The sequence below is a fragment of the Elephas maximus genome, chromosome 7 (assembly GCF_024166365.1).
Source record: "Elephas maximus indicus isolate mEleMax1 chromosome 7, mEleMax1 primary haplotype, whole genome shotgun sequence".
NCBI lineage: Eukaryota > Metazoa > Chordata > Mammalia > Proboscidea > Elephantidae > Elephas > Elephas maximus.
In genome coordinates, this window is record NC_064825.1 from 43948316 (window position 1) to 43970894 (window position 22579).

The 22579-nt window shown below is 45.8% G+C and overlaps 1 protein-coding gene across 3 annotated transcripts in view; it reads left to right on the forward strand.

Annotated features, from left to right (window-relative positions):
* Positions 1–17865, forward strand: part of KCTD21 (potassium channel tetramerization domain containing 21) — a 33428-nt gene extending 15563 nt beyond the window's left edge. Inside the window, exons 2-3 of one of the 3 annotated variants that reach the window (XM_049889707.1) lie at positions 1225–2033; positions 13887–17865. In XM_049889707.1, coding sequence (XP_049745664.1) covers positions 1255–2033; positions 13887–13896 — 789 coding nt within the window. In that variant the 5' untranslated portion in view covers positions 1225–1254 and the 3' untranslated portion in view covers positions 13897–17865. Of the gene's footprint in view, positions 1–1224; positions 5383–13886 lie in introns of those variants that run through there. The other 2 variants (XM_049889706.1, XM_049889709.1) reach the window with 2 other exon arrangements.
* The last annotated feature ends 4714 nt before the right edge of the window (positions 17866–22579 follow it).

Here is a 22579-nt window from a genome sequence, read left to right on the forward strand (position 1 = left end):
CAGTGAGAGGGGGAAGGGGAAATTATTGTTTAAGGGGCCCTGAATTTCTGATAAGGATGATGAAAAATTTTGGAAATGAGTAGTGGTGATGGTTGATGTTAATGTCACTGAATTGTACACATAAAAGTGATTGAAATGGCATGTTTTATATAAATATACATATCTTGCCACAAAAAATATATATATGTAATAATAGTAAACAAGAAATAAAGGACATTAGAACCCAAGACTTAAGTTGAAGGAGACTCACCAGCCCTAGGTGCTGAGGCTGTGAGCTCAGTGTGGGGGTGTGTTTAAGAGAGGGCAAAGAGCCCTCAGGAAAATGGCAGAGTTCCACATTTACACCAACCTCCTAGCAGGCTTGAGAAGGTTGGGGGTGCTGCCGTGACAAAGAAGGGCAGGCCACCAAGAGTCAAGAGTATGTTCATGGCAAGGCAGGTTGGTGTGGAAGGAGTGAGAATCCAGAGAGGATTGTCATCTGGAGTGCAGAGGACTGAGTGACCATTGTGGGCCTGGTAGCTAGATGGAAACATCACTGTTCACAGTCATTCACTGGAAATTCTTTGATAGGAAGATAATTAAATGCAGAGACAACATTGATACAGGCACATTGATACAAATCCTAAAAGTACTCAGAGTGTACCAGTATTTGTTCTGCATTTTCCCTCTGTATCAAAGGACTTGGGTTTGAATGCCGGCAAGGCACTTCACCTCTTAGAGCCCGGGGGATGAAACCTGGTACAGTCTTCCTTGTCTGCATAACAGGCATGGGTGATGGTATTGTCTATAGGAAAAAACTGATGTATTACAAATACACAAATGGATGTAAAGGCTTGTAACCTAGCACTCAACCCAGGCACACTGTCTTTCTTCCTTTAGACCAGTGGTTTTCTGTTCTAACTGAATATTTAGAATCACCAAGGGAGCTGTTAAAATACACCAATGCTGGGGCCACATTCCAGACCAATTAAACAGAATCTCTGCGGGTGGGTAGGACCGAGGCTTCATTTTTTGCTTTTGTTTATTGGATTTTTTTTTCTTAACTCCTTAGTGAATCTGATATGCTTTAGACAGTGTGGCAATTATCACCCATCCATTCATTCATCAAGTATTCAGGATTTCAACCCCAAGGAGAATAGGCTTGATTTACAATAAGGAGTTCAGAACTGTGACTGCCCAGACATGGCTGGGTAATGGTCATTCCTCACTTTCCTTCCTCTTTAGGACTACTTCCCAGCACCCCAGCCTCCTGCCATGTCCAACCCCATCACGCTGAACGTCGGGGGCAAGCTCTACACAACCTCCCTGGCAACCCTAACCAGCTTCCCTGACTCCATGCTGGGTGCCATGTTCAGTGGGAAGATGCCCACTAAGAGGGACAGCCAGGGTAACTGCTTCATTGACCGGGATGGCAAAGTGTTCCGCTATATCCTCAACTTCCTGCGGACCTCCCATCTGGACTTGCCTGAGGACTTCCAGGAGATGGGCCTGCTCCGCAGGGAAGCCGACTTCTACCAGGTGCAGCCCCTGATTGAGGCCCTGCAGGAGAAGGAAGTGGAGCTCTCCAAGGCAGAGAAGAATGCCATGCTCAACATCACACTGAACCAGCGTGTGCAGACGGTCCACTTCACTGTGCGTGAGGCACCCCAGATCTACAGCCTCTCCTCCTCCAGCATGGAGGTCTTCAACGCCAACATCTTCAGCACCTCTTGCCTCTTCCTCAAGCTCCTTGGCTCCAAGCTTTTCTACTGCTCCAATGGCAATCTCTCCTCCATCACCAGTCACTTGCAGGATCCCAACCACCTGACTCTGGACTGGGTGGCCAATGTGGAGGGCCTGCCAGAAGAGGAGTACACCAAGCAGAACCTCAAAAGGCTATGGGTGGTACCTGCCAACAAGCAGATCAACAGCTTCCAGGTCTTTGTGGAGGAGGTGCTGAAAATTGCCCTGAGTGATGGCTTCTGCATTGATTCTTCTCACCCACATGCCCTGGATTTTATGAACAATAAGATTATTCGATTAATACGATACAGGTAAAAGGACTCTAGCAACATTGGAAGGGTGGGGTCCCAAGAAGTACCATGTCAGCCAAGATCTTGGAAAGAGTCTCTCCAGTGGTGTAAGGCAGGGTACTATACTAATACGTATTAATCACATAGCAGGACTTGATTCCCTCTGATGTAGCCTACCTTTTGGAATTCACATGTCCTCTGAACAGAAAAACCTTCTTCTTGCTGTTTTAAGCTGGAGATGAATAGTTTATCATGACAGTGAAGAGGCAGCTGACATACAAGGGAGGCCACAAGAGGGCTCTCACTGAGGCAGGGGAGCAGTAGTTTTTTCATGGTTTCCATCTCTCTCTGGACCATTAGCCAGTGCCTCACTTACCCATCTGTAAAAAGGGTCCCTGGCAGAAGGAATGTAGTGAGAACAAGAGGCTCACTTCAGTTTTCCAGGACACAAAGTACCCAGAGATTCCCATCACGCCTGCTCCTCCATCCCTGGGATGCGTCCAGGGCCCTGGACTTTTTTGCCTAGGAGATGACCATGTTTGATTCCTTGGAAATGCATTCTCAGGGTCATGCCCATGGTACCCGCCAGGAGAAATCTGAGCTGTGACATGGCTTGGAGGGCGAAGCACCAGGCAGTGTTCAGAAGGTGGGGCTGTCCCCCTTAACTGGGCCAAATCTAGGCATTTGGGGATTTCTGGCATCAGAAATGGGCTGCTGTTCACGCAAGGATTTGAAAGTATCTGGAGTCAGTGGTGAAAGGCACTTCATAATCTGGCCTGTTACCTGGTTTTTTTTTTAATCTTTCCCAAAAAATGTGAGGTATGATTGAAACAGGTCATTTTTAACAAATATATTATGGAATCTCAGGGTTGGAAAATAATTCAAAAGTCACTTAGTCCTCCCCAGTCCCCAGCACACTGATGGGCACGATTTGGGGGTGAGCACCCCTTCCTGAGTGCCTCCCAAGCAATCACCTGTTCCTGCTCACATGCCTCCTGATAGGAAGTTCGCCATCCCCAGGGCAGCCCCTGCCATGGTTGGACAGCACTTGCATGTTATAAAGTTCTTCTGTATTGAAACAAAATCTGCCCTCCTGCCACTTCCATTTGCTGGTCTTGGTTCCAAGCCTTCCCTCATACCCAAATGTGTGTCTTCTATTTCAAAATAGTCACCTTGAAGCCAGACACTTGTTCTGAAAATATTACTACTCAGAATTAGGCTTCCCCTTTGGGATGTGTCTTCAGAACCAAGTTAGCTCCCTTCCATCCCCTGTAAGTCAACCCCATTTTGTTATGGCTCCGCCTTGCTCATGACCCCCATTTCACCCCTCTATCTCACCAGCCTTGGCTTCACATACCCTTTGGTCATTTTCTGTCGGAGGATGAAGATTTGATGCCCCTGAGGAGATCCAGAGGAGGGAGACCAGGGTCTTGGAGGGCAGTATGCAGCAAGGAGCCCAGGAGTGGTCTGAACAATATGGTACCCTTAGAGTAAGTGTGCAGCCCCTAAGACACTGCTCTGAAGGAGGTGGCCTTCCCCTGCAGTACTGTATCTGAAGATAATTGACCCATGGGCAAGCAAAATCCTAACCCACCACTTCCCAGAGGATGCTGAGCAGTGTAGGCCTCAAAACTGCACACTATGATTTATCCTGGAGCACATATGACCTTGGGAGTGCCTGGAGTCTTGCCCACTGAGCAGGGGCCCTCAGACAAAGCCAAGGAAGCCTAGTGACACACATGTCCACAGGAGATGGGCCAAGCAAGGGGTTTACCACAGTTATACCCTTTGAGTGGAGAGATTTTATGCGGGGCCTTGGGCAAGGATGGGTCTGTTAGGCAATGAAGGCCTTTTCCCAGTTCAGTGGGATCCAAAGGTCTATGTGACAGTTGTCCCAGGCCACCAGGCTGACAGTACTCAGGGAAGCCCCTTAGAAGAACCCAGTTTAGTCCATACAGCAGAATCCATTACCACGACCAAGCAGAGCTTGGAAAAGAAACTTCGTCCATCACAGCTGCCCTTTTTTCTCTCTGTAAAGCTTCTCTTTCTCCACCTTTTTGGTGCTTTCTAATTCAAGCAGCTTGACTTTAGAGGAAGTACAGGACCTGTGAAGCCACTAATGTGCTGGGTGACTTTATGCAAGTCATCCACTTCACTGAGTCACCTCAGTTTCTTCATCTGTGAAATGCATTACAATAATATATAACCCTACCTACCTCACAGGGCTGTTGTGAGGATCAAATGAAATAATGTATGTGAGAATGCAGTATAAATGATAAGCTTTGTGTCTGCTTAAAAGGGGGCAGTGGCGGTTCAGTGGTCGAATTTTCGCCTTCCACGTGGGAGACCTGGGTTCAGTTGCTGGCCAATGCGCATCAAGCACAGCCACCACCCATCTGTCACTGGAAGCTTATGTGTTTCTGTAATGTTGGACAGGTTTTAGCACAGCTTCCAGATTAAGATGGGCTAGAAGAAAGGCCTGGTGATCTACTTTCAAAAAATCAGCCAATGAAAATCTGTGGATCACAACGGTCCAATCCTGCATGGGTTCTCCATGAGTGGGTGGCCAACTCAACATAAAGGAAGAAACCTTGACCTTGATTTGGCTCCATCATTTGCTATTTAACCTTGGACAAGTTGCTGAGCCTCTCTGTTTTCTCATCAAATAGCAATCACTACCTCCCAGTGTTACACAAATCAGTGTGTGTGAAAATTCCTAGCCAGGGACTGGTACATTGTTATTGGGTGCCAGTGAGTCAATTTTGACTCATAGCAACCCCATGTGACAAAGTAGACCTGCCTTACGTAGCCTCACTATGAGCTGGAATTGATGGCAAGGGTTTGGTCTTCTTGATTTTTATAGGGTTTTCTAGGCTATAAATCTTTACCGTCCAGTGCCACAAAGGTGGAGCCCTGGTGGTGCAGTAGTTAAGAGGTTGGCTGCCAACCAGAAAGTATGCAGTTCAAATCTACCAGCTGCTCCTTGGAAACCCTATGGGACAGTTCTGCTCTGTTCTGTGGGGTCACTATTAAGTCGGAATCGATTCAGCAGCAACGGGTTTAGTTTTTAGGTTTTGGTGCAAAGGTTAAGCGCTGGGCTGCTAACCAAAGGTTGATGGTTCAGGCCAGCTCAGCAGTTCCTTGGAAGAAAAGACCTGGCAAACTGCCCCTGTAAAGATCACAGCCTATCAAACCTTATTGGGCAGTTCTGCTCTGTCACATGGGGTCACTATGAGTCAGAATTGACTCAACAGTACTTAACAACAGCAACCAATCTTAATGGGATCAGATTGCCGGGTCTTTTCTCCAGTGGAGCCGGGTGGGTTTGAACTTCCAGCATTTCCATTAGCAGCCAAGTGCTTAACCACTGCGCCACCAGGGCCTGGCACATAGTAGCTCAATAAAAGCCTATTCTTTCAGGAGGTAGTAAGGAAGGACTACTGTGCGTGGACTAGGAATCCCAGAGAGTGTAAGTTAACAAGCCTTTATGGAGCACTGGGTATGTGGCCCGAAAGGTAAGAACAGCCAGAAATAAGATCTGTCTGTGGAAAGAGCATAGGGGTTCACACAAAGTGCTGTGGGAACTTAAGGAAAGAGAGCTCAATTCTCAGAAAGGGCTTTATGGATGGCTGAGCTGGGGATTTGAGGGGAGATTGGGTTTTGACAACAAGCTAAGGAGGGCGCCGTGGACATGGGAAGGAACAAGAGCAGAGAGGCCTGAAAGCCAGGCAGCAGAGGGCGATTCCAGGAAGGGGAAGCATTCACGTGCAGCCACAACACAGGGGTAGCGACAGGTGGTATGTTTAGGGTAATCATATCACACACACATCTAACTTAGGTGAGTTAAGCCATCTGCAATACAAGGGGATGCTAGGTGTGCAGGCAGTGCCATTACAGTGGCCAGGTGAATGTGAACAGCGAGAGAGATGTCCTTCCTCCTGTCAGCACCTCACCGCCCTGAGTGAGACCCGACAGTGACCTCCATGGGACTCAGTTTATCCTTTTGCAATCCTAAGAGCTTTGTCCCAAATAAAGGGCTCATTCCAAGCATACATCGGCTGGTAGCTCTGTTCCTGCCCAGGGTATGGCCCCAGGCTTGCAGAGAGACTGCCAGCAAGGGTGCTCAAGGGAACACAGAACGCACTTTGGTGTGACCACTTCATGAGGCCCATCGCAGTGGCCGCCTCCCAGATACAGGGTCTGTAATCTTGGTCACCTCAGACACTGCTCCTTGTGACCTCATACCCTCAAGACCACTGAGAGCACTTTGTTATAAAAGATCAAGTGTGTGATCCTGTCGTCCTGCCTTTGGGCCAGAGCTCCCTGTACAGGGCTGGGCCTGGTCACCGGAGGCCTGGGGCAGTCCCCCTGGTCCATGCCTCGGTGCCCTCCACACAGCGTGGCGGCCCAGGATGTGGCTACAGGGCTTATCTCAGAGTTCTGCAGTCTATAACACGGGGCTTGTGTACTTGCCCTTTGTTCACCCCAAACTTCCGGCTTTCTTTTGCAAATTACTCCTAAAACAGAATTCTGGTGGGGGGCGGGGGCTTGACCAAGGTCAATTTTGGACGAACTTCTTGGCTCCTGTGGCCAGAGCACCCACCCATCCCTTTCCTGAGCTGTAGCTTCTTCACACCGACCACCTGCTTGTCTGCCTGTGTCCCAGCGGGCTAAGAGTTAACGGGGGCAGCTGGCAGGGAAATGAGGCCCCGTAATCATCTCGCAGAGCAAAACAACCTTGATAACAGGCCCATCAAACAGAGGGACCAGGGCTCATTTCCAGACCCTGCAGGGTCCTGGCTCTGGCAGCTCTGTCTGCCAAGAAAACCCAGATGACCTCAGTCTCCTTCAGAACCTTCAGGACAGTGTGGCACCAAGCAGAACTGTGGAGACAGTCTGGGGCAGAGAGACCAAAGGGGGTCTGGAGGAGAAAAGTCAACCTGTGGGAGGCACAGGATTACTGAATAATTCAAAATACCCAGGACCCCACCCAACACCAAAGGATAATGGATAATGCAGTTCCGGCTCTGGCTCTTAGGGCAAGAAGTGCATGCTCAGCCTCACCCTCGCTGCACTCTCCCCTGGTCCCATGTCCCAGCAGGTCCCTGCCCTCCCCCACAAATAAACAGGGCATTTCAAAGCCCTTGTCAACATTTCCCAGTTATCTGGCAGCTCTTGAGTGTTCTAGCCCATTCTCATCCTTATGCCAGATCTCTCCCTGAGCCTGGTTTCCCTTTCACTGAGGAGTTGGGTAAAGGCCCAGTTGAGCCACATTGGAAATCCTCTAGGGATCTTGCCAGTTAAAGAACAAAGGTTAATGTGTTGTAACATGGATACTCCCTCCCCAACCCCAATTAGCCCACTTTATAAACCCCATATTAGATTTGCTTAATAAACATCCTTTTGTTTGGCACCTTTTAGGTTGCCAAGCTCCTTCATATCCACGGTTTCCTTCCATGGAAACCATAGAATATACTGTGCCATCCCACCCCTCTGCCTGAGCTGCCCTTTGTCAGCTTTGCCTTCATAGCAAGCATCTGCTCCTTTTTCAACATTCTGAATAGGCCTTTCTCCTTGGCTCTACTAAGCAGACGTAATCACTACTCCCTTTGTGCCACCCTCTACCTGTTGAGGGTTTTTATCATCATGTTGCAGTTGTTCACAGGCAGCGTTATGCTAGTAAGTATTTAACAACAGGCTCTCTAAGGGAAAGCCCTGATTTGTAGCATTGGCCAACTTCCATGGTGTAAATATTATGACCATGGTGGATTTCAAGCTACCAATGTGATGTCACTGATGAGCTGAGAAGACAGGCATGCAGCGGTCTCTGAGGAGCCAGAGTGAGCCAGCTCCAGCCCCCCACCACCTAGCCGTGAACTAGTGAGGGCAGGGGCTCTGTCCTACTCTTTGTATCACCAGTGCGTAGCATACAGAGGTGCTCAATACATGTTTTAGGGATCCATGCCACCTATGAAGACATTTTTATCCCCATGATCTTTCTCATTCAGACTCCTTCTTGCTCAAAAGTCTTGCTCAAACTCTTTTCTGTAGCACAGGACAAAGTCCAAAGTCCCCAGCTTTTTACATACAGGCTTCAAACTACTTTAATCGCACAGATTCTTGGAGTCAGACTGCCTGGATTCAAATTCCAGCTTTGTCACTTAATGGCTATGTGACCTTGAGCAAGCAAGTTACTTAGCCTCTCTGTTTCCTCACCTGTAAAGTGGAGATAATAGTACCCACCTCATACAGTGGTTTTAAACCGTATCTATGCCCAGATCGTGGTAAGTGCTAAGTATTTGAAATTATTATTTTCTACCTTTTCCTTCATTCCATATGTATTTCCATCTCCTGACCCTTGTCCAAGCCATTTCTACTGTTTGCCATGTCCCACACTCTTCTCTCCAGTGACCCAAACCATGTCCGTCCACAGGAACTCCTTCTCACCCTCCACCTGCCTTCTCACTGGGTCCTTCCTCCTCTGGTCTTCCAGTGCACTTCTGGTTGGCATTAACCTGGGGTGAAAATCAGTCCCCATCTATGTTCTGTTTATTCACAAAGTCTATGAAGTACCTACCATATACCAGGTCCAGGGATGGGCTCTGGGAATTCAAAGATAAATTCTACACAGTTCCTCCCTCAGCAGGGGAGTCTGGTGGGAAAGAGAGACAGGTGAACAGATCCCAACATGGTGGACAGTGCCAAGGTAGAGGTCTGCTCCAGGTGGAGTAGACCACAAAGGTAGGATGGCCAGCTTTAGCAATGATCCCTTAGTGTACACACCACTTGACACTTTACAAAGCACCTTACCTCCTTTTTCTCATTTAGTCCTCACAGTACGGCTGTGGAAGCAGTGCAGGAGGTGCTTTTTTCCATAGATGAGAAAACTGAGGTTCAGGGAAGTGAAATGACTTGCCTGTGATCACAGTGCATGTAAGTACAGTGACTGGCATATAGTAAACAAAAAAAAAAACCCTTCCAATATTTACTAAATTCTCACCTTCCATGCCGGAGATCCAGGTTTGAGTCCCGGCCAGTGTACCTCAAGTGCAGCCACCACCTGTCTGTCAGTGGGGGCTTGCATTTTACTGTGATGCTGAACAGGTTTTAGCAGAGCTTGCAGACAACGATGGACTAGGAAGAAAGGCCAGGCAATCTACTTACAAAAAATCAGCCAATGAAAACTCTATGGATCATCCTGGCTACCACTGTGACTATTCTAATCAGGGCCACAATAGATGGGCCCTGATAGAGTGGGAGAAAAATGTGGAACAGAGCCTCAAAATCCTAAAAACAAAACAAAATCCAGACCTACTGGACTGGTTGAGACTGGAGGACTCCCTGAGACTATTGCCCTGAGATACTCTTCAAACTTTTAACTGAAACTAATCCCTGAGATCACCTTGTAGCTAAATAACAAATTGGCTCTAAAAATATCACCCGTAAGTACTGTGATCCTTTAGAAAATCACCTATATGAGACCACAGTCAGTGATTACTTTAAAACAAAGATGAGAATGTAAGGGGGCAGGAAAATTAGATTAATGGAAACAGACCAACCAGAACAGAAATAATGAGAATATCCACACATTGTGAAGAATGTAACCAATGTCACTGAACAACTTGTGTAGAAATTGTTAAATGAGAACTTAAACTGCTGTTTCACTGAAAACACAATAAAATAGTATTTTAAAAAAGAAAAAACCTTATGGATCACAACAGGTCACCATGAGTCAGGGGCCAACTTGATGGTAGCTAACCACAACAGCAACAATTAAAATTAAGTGAGGAAGTTAGGGCAAGAACCAAGTCCAAGTTCTTCAGGATTTTTCCCACTCAACTATGAGGTCAGGGACAGAATCAAGTTTCCAAGTGTGTAGACTCTGATTCAGAGTTTTCCACTGATTTTCCAGGTGACTTTGGGCAAATCACTTTACTGTCCTAGGCCCAAAAGTTTCATTGGCAAAATGCAGGTAGAGTTCAACTCTGCCAGCTAGAAGCCTCTTCAGAGCTGGATAGAAGGAGTGAGCTCTGTAACCCTGAAGATGTGCAAGCAGAGATTAGAAAATCTCTTGATGGGGCTGTCTTGGGGGTTTAGGGATGGACTGGCCCCTGGTGTCTCCTTCCACCCTCTGGTCCTATGACATGAACCTGTGAACTTAATGCTCAGTGACAGAGCAGTCCCGTGATTTCTGTATTTACCAGTGTGAAACGCTGGACCTCATTAAGTGCTGCTGGGGATAAGACCACCAGGCAAAGTTGAGTCACTCAAATGGCACCGTGGACATTCCCATAAATATAGTCAGAACGCTTTTGTGAGGGGGAGGCTCACTTCACCAGAATGTAGTACTCCCCACCTGCTTTGAGGAAAAGCCATGTTAGACAAGCGACCATCCCTCCTCCCCTCCCCACCATCATTCCTGAGCTTAGAGAGGTTCTCTCTTATTTGGCTGCTAAAATAGAGAGAGGAGCCCTCAGAGGACTGTCAGAATGTAACATCCATTGGCTCTTTTTTTGGCACTGAACCTGAGAATATTATGCTAAAAGGAAGCTTATGACTGACCAAAGATGAAGAGGAAAGGGGACTGGCTTTGAGTCAAGGAGACGGGTCCAAATCCTGGCTCTGCTCTTACTGCCATTTGACCTTGGCAAGTACCAACATCTTTCTCGGTCTCAATGACTTCCTCTTTGAAGTGGGGATAAAAATGCCTGTGTTACCTACCTCATATGGTGGTTGTGAGGATTAAATAAGAAAATGCATGAAAAGTGCTTGGCTCCCTCCTCTTTGCTGCCCTTACACATTGCTCTCCTTGCCGAACTGAGCGCTCCCCTGAAGCAGCGGCCACATCTTAGACTCTCTATCCTCAATTCTCAGCACAGTGCATCCAGGGGAATGCCCTCAATCCATGTGTGTTGAATACTGACTGAACTCCACTATTTTACCCACGAGGAAACAGGTCCAGAAAGGCATAGGGACTGGTCCCAGTTGCACAGCCAGTAAGTGAAGAGCAAAGACTGGACCCCGAGAACCCGACTCCCAGCTCCCAACTCCTAGCCCTCTCTTCTGCAAACTACCCTGTGCATGCAACACTTGGCAAAGCCCACTTTGCACTTTGGAGCCTTTCTTAATTCTTTCAATCTCTTGGTTGGTAAATAGCAGCTTTGGAACCAGAGCCCAGGTCTGTCAGACTTCGGAACTGTGGACTCGTTTTACAAGGCCCACCGAAAGCTTGAATGGAGCTTAAGCAGCTTTTTGGATCTGTTCCCCACCATGGATTTAGCTAGTTCTGCAAATAATGAGCCTGATTTGAGATAATGCCTTACCCTCCTTCCCTGTATAAATCTGACATTGAACAGCAGCCAATACCTGAGGCCCCAGGCCAAATGGCCCTGCTGGCTCCCCCATTAGTAGATCCTTGCTGCCAAAGCAAAGGAAACAGGACATGCTGTCTTTCATCAGTTCTAAGGCAAATATATTTTTTTTCAACTCTGAATGTCTCTGAAATGAGGATGACTCTTAACAATGGACAGCATTTATTCTTATTTAGTGGAACTTAAAGGTGTGTCTTGAAATTGTCTTAGATTAAATGAAATTCAGCATAACCTGCCCAGGATTTATGTCACTGCTGATCTGTGTACTGTTTCCCCCGGGCTATTTAGACCCTCAAGGTTTACTTCCCAGTGAGCTCATATCCCCTGGTCCAACACCATTATTTCACAGACAGGGAAAATGGCCAGAGCCACAAAGCTGGTCAGTGGCAGGGCCTGGTAAACTTCCTGTGGTCTAGACTGCTCCTCTCCACCACCTTCCCAGTGCTTAGCAAAGGGCCTTTACTGAGTATAAGACTGACAACAATGGTGGCTAACATTTACTGAGTATTTATCGTGAGCCAGCAACATTCTGAGTGCCTTATTTTTATCAGCACTGTTAATCCTCACCAGAGCCCTGTGAGGGAGAAACCATTTACAATCCCCATTTTATAGGTGAAAAAGCTGAGGCACAGAGAAGTGAAACAACTGGGAAGAGGCCGAGGCAGAATTTGTGCCCATGTTCTGGACCATGACCTTCACTGCTGAGGAGGTGATACCAGCCCAAAGCAATGTCACTACCCAAGGGGCTCCTGCTTCTCAGCACCAGGGCACCCTGGCTGCCTAGATGGGTTCCTGGAGGCTCTTCTGCCTGGATTCCTTCAGCTACATGTGGGGTATCAAACCAGGATGGGCGTAGGGACAGAGAGAAGATGGACCAGGGTGGTATGGCTAAGAACAGAAAACACACACATACTCGTTCCCAGGGTTCTTGTCTCCTAGAGGACTGTTCTTTCTGCCTCTTCACACTACTTTGGAAATCATCATGAAAGCAACCACTATGTGATGTTCAGCCCTGGTATGAACTCTGTCATTAAAAATCCAGTGGCACACATGTAACAACTGCTGCCGGCCTGACACTGTAAGAATTGCCTATATGATCGCCTTTAATCTTGACAGCAATGTGGAAAGTCCACTGTCATAAGGCCCATTTACAAGGGAAGACTCTGAGGTTCATGTAGATATCATGGCCCAAGGGAACAAAGCCAGAAAGTGACAGAGCCACCAAGTCTGTCTAATGCAGAAGCCCAGAGCCACCAAGCTGCACAACTCCAGGGCACTCCAGTCACACAAAATAATGTAATACGATATGACTGCTGCTCCTTGGAGTTGTGCAGACCTAAGCCCCACAAGGCTCCTCTTTTCCCAAATTCCTACTGTCTAATCTAAGGATGCAGACTCCTTACTTAGAAGTCATTTCTACCCTGGGGACATAGACTTGAGCCTGCCCTCTTGGCTAGCATTGCCTATTAGGAGATACAGGCAAGTAAACAAATGATTCCAACACAGTGAGGTCAGCACTATGTTAGAGGGGCAAAGGTAAGATGGGTGGGAGAGAGCCAAGAGAACTAAGGACCACTTTGAAGGGGAAACAAGGTCTAGTCAGAGATGCCTCACCAAGGAAGACACCCTTATGATGGATATTGAAGGATGAGAAGATTTTTAGGCACCCAAAGTGAGGAAGGGCAATCCAGCCATAGAGGACATCATATGCAAATAATAATAGTTAATATCAATTAAGCACTCATTATGTATCAGGCCTGGGGGCACTATGGTTAAGTGCTCGACCGCTAACTGTAAGTTCGGTTTTTCGAGCCCACCTAGAGGTTCCACTGGAGAAAAGACCTGGTGATCTGTTTCCATAAAGATTACAGCCTAGGAAACCCTGCAAGGCACTTCTACTCTGTCACACAAGGTCACCACTGTGAGTCGGAATCAACTCCACAGCACACAACAACAAAACGTATCAGTCACTGTACTGGGCACTTTCATTATTTCATTTAGTCTTCACAACAACCCTGTGAGATAGGCGATGTTGTTGTACGCCATGGAGTCAATTCCAACTCATAGTGACTCCATATGACAGAGTAAAACTGCCCCATAGGGTTTTCTTAGCTGCAATCTTTACGGAAGCAGATCACCAGGTCCTTCTCCCACAGAGCTGCTTTCAGTTAGCAACCACCAACCTTTCAGTCAGCAGCCAACTGCTTAAATGTTGTGCTACCAGGGCTCCTTATTAGATAGTTACTGTTACCACTTCTATAGATGAAAGAACTGAGGTTCAGAGAGGGTGAGTAACTTGCTCCAAGTCACACAGCTGATAAGTGGTAGGACCAGGATTCCAACCCCAGTCTGCTGTCTCAAAAGCCTGTGCTCTCACCGCTTCCACATTACTATCTTTGTACAGGGGCCTGGAGTTGAAAATTAATAAAAAAGATTTTAATGTTTTCTTGATAATTTCTCTGATTTCTCCAATTGGCTTAATGGTTGTCTGCTCTTTCTTCAGGTTCCTCTAACCAGAAGGTAGAGAAGTTTCAGGTCCTGGGACACACATGGTGGACTCATTTGGCAGTGAGGTGGCGCAAGAAAAGATGTGCCTGAAGCTTGTTTGGAGCCCTGATGGTGAAGTGGTTAACAGCTTGGCAGCTAACAAAAAGGTCAGCAGTTTGAATCCACCAGCTGCTCCTCGGAAACCCTGGGGGGCAGCTCTATTCTGCCCTGTAAGAGTCAGAAGCAGCTCAATGGCAATGGGTGTGTGTGTGTGGAGTTAATGTTTAGAAGCCTCCAGGGCTTTGTGAACTGTTCTGTGTTTTTACTTTGCCTTAAAGAAAGTCCAGACAAACCAGAAAACATTTCCTCTCCAAAAACCTCCACCATTTTAAGAAAAAGGAAGGAGGATCTATTTAGCAGAATTCTATCCAAGTTGACTTGGTGCCCTGCTGGCCAAAGGCCCCAGCTTGAGTTTGGAGTGTTTTGTTCTGCTGTTTTTTAGGACTGGGTCAGCAAAATATATCCCAGGATTGTCTATTTTTCCCTGTTGCCTCATGACTCCCAGACAAGACTTGCCAAAATGCACTCTCCCACCATCCCTCTCAAAGAAGTTCCCTTTGGGGTGAGACATGTGACAGAACTAAGAAAGGCTCAAAGTTGCACAAGACCTTTTCCAAATGTTCCACACGCAGACAGAGTGGTGCGTACGAGGGCGGGGTGGGGAGTCAGGAGTCCCGGGATCCGGCCTTAGCTCTTTCTCTCACACACTCTCTGGACTTGTTCTTAGGGTCTGAAATAGCGGGGTCAGTCACTAATTCAACAAACATTGACAGAGGACCTTCCACATACAGGCACTGTGCAGAGGGCAGGGGATACAGAAACGTGAGGTTTGGTCCCTGCTTCTGGAGAGCTCCCAGTCCAATGTGGGGAGCCACAAGTAAAGGGAGCGAAGAGGCGAGAGGGACAACTTCCTTTCCCTGGTTGGAGAGGCAGATAGGGCCAGGGAGATAACACTTGAACTGGACTTTAAAGGGACAGTAGAGTTTTTGCCAGAGTCAGAAATTAAGGTTCAGTGACTTGGACAAGCAAGGCAGACTCTGAAACAGAGGCACTAGAGAGGGGTGCCTGGGAATGGTTAAGGGTCGGGGCCAGACTGCCTGGCTTCAAGTCCTGGCTCCACCACTTGCTACCCATATCGCCTTCACCTCTCTGAGCCAATTTCCCCTCTGACAAATGGGGATAATAACTCTACTCACCTCATAGGGTTCTGTATTAGATGACTTAATACACGTAAAGTACTTAGAACACTGCCTGACACATACACTCGAAGAATGTTAATTATCACTATTACTGTTATTCCATGTAGGTAAAGCCTAGGTTAGAAACTAGCTTAAGTCTAGGCTAAAGGGACTAGGTTAAAAAAGCATAACGGAACCAGATTATGTAGGGTTTTATACAGCATGTTAATCGTTCAGTTCGGTCACTGAGTATTGACTGTTTATCTAGTGCTGAGGATACAGTGTTGTCTGTGTATAAGATGCCATCTTCTTCTTTCACCCAAAAGTCCTAGTCAGCCTATATAGACCTCTTAGAGTCCCAACCCCCAGAAAGAGACGCAGAGAGACAGCTGGTCTTTCACTTGCCTGTCTCAGACATATCTTTCACAGTGTTTTTCTCCCTGATACTTAGCCATTCTTTCACAATTGTCACAGAGAATCATCACCCCCTACAGAGACACTTGTCCTTCCACAATGATATGACTTTACCTTCTGGCCTTAAGATATCCATTCCTTTAGAATAAACCAAAACCAAACCCACTGCCATCGAGTCGATTCTGACTCGTAGCGACCCCTAGGGTTTTCAAGGCTGTAAATATCTATGGAAGCAGACTGCCACATCTTTCTCCCTCAGAGCTGCTGGTGGTTTCGAACTGCCAACCTTTCAGTTAACAGTCACTCACTTTAAGCACTGCATCACCAGGAGCTAAAAGATGATAAACCCATTATAGCAGAGGTTGTCTCTCAATATCTTTTTTTTTCTATTTCCTTCAGTAATAGAAACTCATTAGTTTTAGCCAGGCATTTGGCTATCCAGAAGAAAGATATTTCCCAGCCTCCCTTGCACCTGTATGTGGCCATGTGACTACATCCTGACCAATGGGATATGAGGGAGTTGTGTTGCAATGGAAGTCTGGAAGATAGGGTTTTTGAGACATAGAGTTTGATCAACACATACTCCAGTGGGAGTCCCTGGGTGGCCCAAGTGGTTAAACATATGACTATTAACCAAAAGGATGGCCGTTCGAACCCACCCAGAGGTGCCTCAGAAGACAGGCCTGGAGATCTGCTTCTGAAAGGTCACAGCCTTGAAAACCCTATAGGATGCAGCTCCACTCTGCACACTTGGGGTTGCCATGAGTTGGAATCGACTCAACGGCAACTAACAACACCAATACCCCATTGAGCTCAGCAGGAGATGATCGGGCTGAATCTTGTTAAGTCAGTAAGAATCATGACCCCAGTATGATTTACGGTGCTGTCATCCAGGCTTCCTCATATTATCCTCAAGACCCCAAGGAGACAAATCACCTCAAAAGCAGCTCTTAATGAGGGAAAAAATTCCTACTGCGTAGAGATTCCTGCTACTGTGCCCTGCCCCACCCTCCAGATTGGCCCTGGATGCCAGTGCCATTTCAGATCCCATTCAGGCTGGGACCCCAGGGCATGTTCCATAGCGGGATGATCCCCCTGTCTGTACCCACCCTCGTCTCCACATTAGCTCACCACTGAGACCTAGCATGCCTCCTGCTCACACCCAGGAAGATATAAGAGAGCCATTTGCACATGAAGCTCGCTCAGCCAAGGAACTTTACTCATCCCCTTCATTCATTCCTACATGTCAAATATTCACAATTCTTCAAGATCTGGCTCAAATGGCCCCTCCTCCAGGAAGCTTTCTCTTAGTTCCCCCTCCTAAGTTGAAAACAATAATAATAATAATTAACTCAGCCCTTACTAAGATCCAGGCACCATGCTGAGTTATTTACATACACAAATGATTCCATTTAGCTGTTATTATCTCCAGTCTGTAGTTGAGGAAACTTAGGCTGAGAAGGGTGAAGCTACATGCCTGAGCTCAGAGAGCTGGTAAGTGACTGAGTCAGTATTTGAACCCAGGAGTAGCCACTAACCACTGCACTGTCCTACTGGAAGTGAGCACTTGTTTCTTGGAATAACCCTGCCTCTTTACTAAATTATCTTAAGTCTGGATAATTTTCCAGGTCCTCTTCAGCTCTGGCAGCCTAGGGTTCTCAGATTATCTTCCAGGATCATCAGAGGGAGTGGTGAAGGTGCCACAGGGCCTCTCATGTCTCTCTAGGAAGTACGGCCTGGGCTTCTAGAGCTGGGTTCTTTTCCAAAAGAGCCTGTTTCCCTCCTCCTCAGCCCTTCATGCAGGGTGCATCTTTAGAATTCCTTGACTCGGCTTCTGGATATCGATTGTTTGTAGGAGCAAGTCAGCAATTTGTGGTTTCCCGACAATACTTCTATGTTCTATTATAGAACTGGGCTTGTTTGCATTTTCATCGTGAGGCAGGGCACAAGCCCAGGATCTAGACTACTCTTTTGCCCCGTTTCCAGAAGCTATTCTTATTGAGGCCTGTGATCAGGTCAGCTGCCCCAGACCTTTAGGCTAGGGCATACAGGGAGGAGCAGAAGACCCAGATCTGTTATCGGAAAGATAAAACCAAACAAAACTGTAGCTCTTTGCTCAGAGAGAAGATTGTTATAATACCTGTTTTCTTAAATGTGTATTATGGTACTTTAATGGAAAAGAGTAGGTTTAAATTCAGGCTGGCAGCATTGATGGAGAGGGAAGAGGGATAGAAGGGAACAGGGATGGGGGACATAAGCCTTCTCATGCACTACTTGTCCTCTTTGGGGGACACATTGGCATTATTTATTGATATTTCAAATGTATAAACCCTTTAAAGCAGCACTTCCAGTACTAGAAATTTATCTTAAAGATATTGTACATTATGCAAAGACATATGTACAAAGATGTTTACTCTTATGTCATTTATCATAAAAAATAACACAAAGGTTAGCAATCTAAATGACCATCAGTTGGGGACTGGTTAAATAAACAAGTTTAACAAATGGAACACTTTGCACCCATTTGAAAAAAGGAATAAATCTGTATGTGTCAAAAGGAACATCCTGTAAGGCACGTTGTCGTTGTTAGGTGCTTTCACGCCAGCTCCAACTCATAGTGACCCTATGTACAACAGAGCGAAACACAGCCCAGTCGTGTGCCATCCTCACAATCGTTGTTATGCTCTAAGACATGCTGTTAAGTTAAAAAGGGTGCAGCAGGAAAGAAAGTCGGATGTAAAAAAATGATGTGTGGATGTATGTGTGTGTGTGTGTGTGTAGAACAAAATACAAAAGTCTGGAAAGATATGTAGGACACTATCAATAGTGATTACTTCTGAGGAGGGGGCCTGAGGATCTCGAGTAAGAGAGAGACTACCTTTTCCTTGATTACCAGTTTGGATGGGTTTGATTTTTTATCCCATGTACTTATTATTTAAAGAGAATCCAGCTTGGAAAAAATATATATTCTTATCCAAACCAAACCCTATTCCTTTAAACTGTTGCAAAATCCTCCTCACCGATTCACATAAACTGAGCTCCTACTATGTGTCAAGCATTATGCTCTGTTTTATGTAAAATTCTGCTTTTCATATATTTCATATATGAGGTAACTCTAAGTATCTTAATTTTATAGCTAAGAGAACTAACACTTAAAGAAAGTAAGTAACTTCCTGAGATCACAGAGTTAATCAATGATGCAGATAGGATTCCAATCTAAATCCATCTGGCTTCCAAGGATTTGTCTCCCCACCAGATGCTGAGTGATCTTGACAAAACCAAATAGGTTCATGTCACCAGCCCAGGTGAATTCCTTCATTGAATCTATCACTTACAGGAGAAAATAAAAATTCCTAGCATGACTGTTGTTGTTGCTATTAAGTGCCATCAACCCAGTTCTGACTCATAGTGACCCTATGCACAACAGAGCAAAACACTGCCCAATCCTGCACCAACCTCACAATCATTGCCGTATTTGACCCCACTGTGGCAGCCACTGTGTCAATTCATCTCATTGAGGGCCTTCCTCTTTTCTGCTGACCCTCACTTTACCAAGCCTGACGTCCTTGTCCGGGGACTGGTCCCTCCTGCTAACATATGCAAAGTATGTGAGACAAAGTCTCACCATCTTTGGTTTTAGTGAGCATTCTGGCTGTACTTATTCCAAGACAGATGTGTTCATTCTTCTGGCAATCCATTGTATATTCAATATTCTTTGCCAACAGCATAATTCAAATTCTTCAGTCTCTCCTTATTCATTGTCCAGGTTTCACATGCACATGACATGATTGAACATATCATGGCTTGGGTCAGGCACACCTTAGTCTTCAAAGTGACATCTTTGTTTTTCAACACTTTAAAGATTTGCCCAATGTAATACATTGTTTGATATCTTGGCTTCTGTTTCCATGAGCATTGATTGTGGGTCCAAGTAAAATGAAATCCTTGACAACTTCAGTATTTTCTCCATTTATCGTGATGTTGCTTACTGGTCCTGTTGTGAGGATTTTTGTTTTGATCTTCAACAGTAAGTACTTCAAGTCATCTTCATTTTCAGCAAGCATAGTTGTGTCATTTGCATGTCACAGGTTGTTAATGAGTCTTCCGCCAATCCTGATGCTGCATTCTTCATATAGTCTGGTTTCTCAAATTATTTGCTCAGCATACAGATTGAACAAGTATGCTAAAAGGATACAACCCTGACCTACACCTTTTCTAATTTTAAACCATGCAATATTCCTTGTTCTTTTTGAATGACTGGCTCTTGGTCTATGTACAGGTTCAGCATGAGCACAATGAAGTGTTCTGGAATACCTTTTCTTCACGATGTTATTCATAATTTGTTATGATCCACACAGTTGAATGCCTTTGCATCATCAATAAAACACAGGTAAACACATTTCTGGTATTCCTTGCTTTCATCCAAGATCTGTCTGACGTCAACAATGATATTCCTTGTTCCACATCGTCTTCTGAATCCAGCTTGAATACCATGACTACGCTTGCCAAATCTCTTTTGGTTGCAAGTGACAGAAAACAATACGCAAACTGCCTTAAGTGAAATAAATAAATAAGGCAGAAGGGCGTTGGGGGGCTTAATGACTCATGTACTAGAGAAGTTCAGAGAAAATGCATATTTCAGCATGACTAGATTCAGTGCCTCAAATAGTATTATGAAGACCAGTTTCTCTCCGTCCAACTCTCAGCTTTGCTTTCCATTCTGGGGGGGGTCCCTTCTTGTTCATACTCTCCCCTGATGGTGGCAAGATGGTGGCTATAGCAGCCAGGACTTAGGGAAAAGGGAACATACTTCTCCCTTAGCTCAGACAAAAGTTGTAGAAAAAAATTGAGCCTTGGAGGCTCTGATTGGTCTGATGTGGACATGTGTCACTGTTCTCAGGGGTGTGCCAAGCACTGATTGGTCTAGATCCAGATTGTGTGCTGGAGTGGGGCCTGCTCTGCCCAACCAATATGGACTGAGAATAGGATGGGATAGATCTCTGAATGAAAATCAGGAGTTATTACTGGTGGCAGGTGAATAAAGGAGGCCTGGTGATGCAGTGGTTAAGTGCTCGGTTGCTAACCAAAAGGTTAGCAGTTTAAATCCACCAGCCACTCTACCAGAGAAGGACCTGGTGATTTGCTCCCATAAATATTACAGCCTTGGAAACCCTATGGGGCAGTTCTAGTCTGTCATATAGGGCTCCCCTGAGTCAGAATCGACTTGATGGCAAGGTTTTTGTTGTTGTTGTTGTTGGTAGGTGAATGAATGCTAAACCAGTATAAAACTGGTTGCCTTTGAGTTGATTCCAGTTCACGGCGACCTCATGTGTGTCATGTCCCTGAATGGTACAAACGGCTAACACAATTGGCTGCTAACCAAAAGGTTGGAGGTTCAAGTCTGCCTAGAGGTACTGTGATGAATTGAATTGTGTCCCCCCAAAATATGTGTTATAAATCCTAACCTCTATGCCTGTAGTTATAATCCCATCTGGGAAGGGGTTGTTTGTTATGTTAATGAGGCAGGATTACTGTAGGGTGTATCTTCAGCCAATCTCTTTTGAGATATAAAAGAAATTAAATGCAAGCTAGCAAGGAGAGATGGGGGAAGAGAGATGCCAAGCCACATGAAGATTGCCCAGCAGCAGAAGTTCAGAAGAGACAAGGACCTTACTCCAGAGCTGACAGGAAGAGAAAGACTTTCCCTAGACCCAGCACCCCGAATTTGGACTTCTGGCCTCCAAACTGTGAGAAAATAAATTTCTGTTTGTTAGTCACCCATTTGTGGTGTTTCTGTTATAGCAGTGCTAGATAACTAAGACAGGCACCTTGGAACAAAGACCTGGCAATTTACTTTTGAAAAATCAGCCATTGAAAATCTTATGGAGCATAGTTCTACTCTGGCACACATGGGGTCACCATGAAAATAATGCTAGGCAGCCCAAAATGTTCATTTCAGTGACCTCCAGCATCTGACACCACCTGGCCCTTCCTCTACTCCTTCTGATACAGCCTATTCTCCAGTTTTACCCCAACACTTGCCATTCCTTGAACATACCCCAAACTTTCCTTCCTCTATGCTTTTGCTCCTGCTATTCCTCCTTCCTGGAATTCTCTTCCTCCCCTTCTTCCATCCTAAAAAGCTTACCTTTTCTTTAAGACCATCTCAAACATTAACCGCTCCAGAAAACCTTAGTGGATACCTCCAACTCACTTACTCTCTCCCTTGTCTTTGTGTTTAAAGATATTTTGTATCTCTATTGGAGCATTGAGGACATTCCTCCTGAAACCATGGTGATTTAAGCACCTGACAGTTTCTCCTTGTCTGTAAGTTCCTTGAGGGCAGGAACAATAACCAATCACCTTTGCAATACACATGGTGCCTATATTAGTGTCTTGAATATATTTATTCCTTGAGTAAATGTCTATGGAACATCTCTTCTGTGATAGACTCTATGCTGGGTATTGGAGAAAATCCTACTCAAAAACATAACTGACCACATTTTTGTCTGTCTCCAGTGGAATGGCAAAATAGCTTCAGAAGCCACTTAGGTAGGCATGGCAACAAATCCAGGATTTGACAGTCTGACACGAGAACATATAATCTTAACAATTCAATACCATCTTCCAGTGGTTAGAGCACAGGATATGGAATCTCACAGACCTGGGTCTTATTTATTGGGTCCCCTGCCCAGCAGAGCACTGTTGACAAAGGATACTAAATGGATAACCTCAATAGGCTCCTCTGTCAGTGAAAGGTCCTAATAATAATGGGAGTCAAAGGCCTGAGATAGGGACATTTTGGTGGATAAAACTTAGAATCTTGAACCCTCAGACTTTCCTAAACTGTCTATTCCAGCAGAAGCAGTCCCTTCCCTCGTGGCAGGAGAAGCCAGCCTCTCCTTGCCTACAGTAAAAGCCTTGTCTGAGGCAGGTACTTCGTAAGATGGAATTCTCTCTCCATGATCTGGAAGGAATTACAGGTCCTGGCTGATATATGAGGTTGCTATAGGGTCTCTATGAGTCAGAATCTACTTGATGGCAGTGGGTGGTAGTG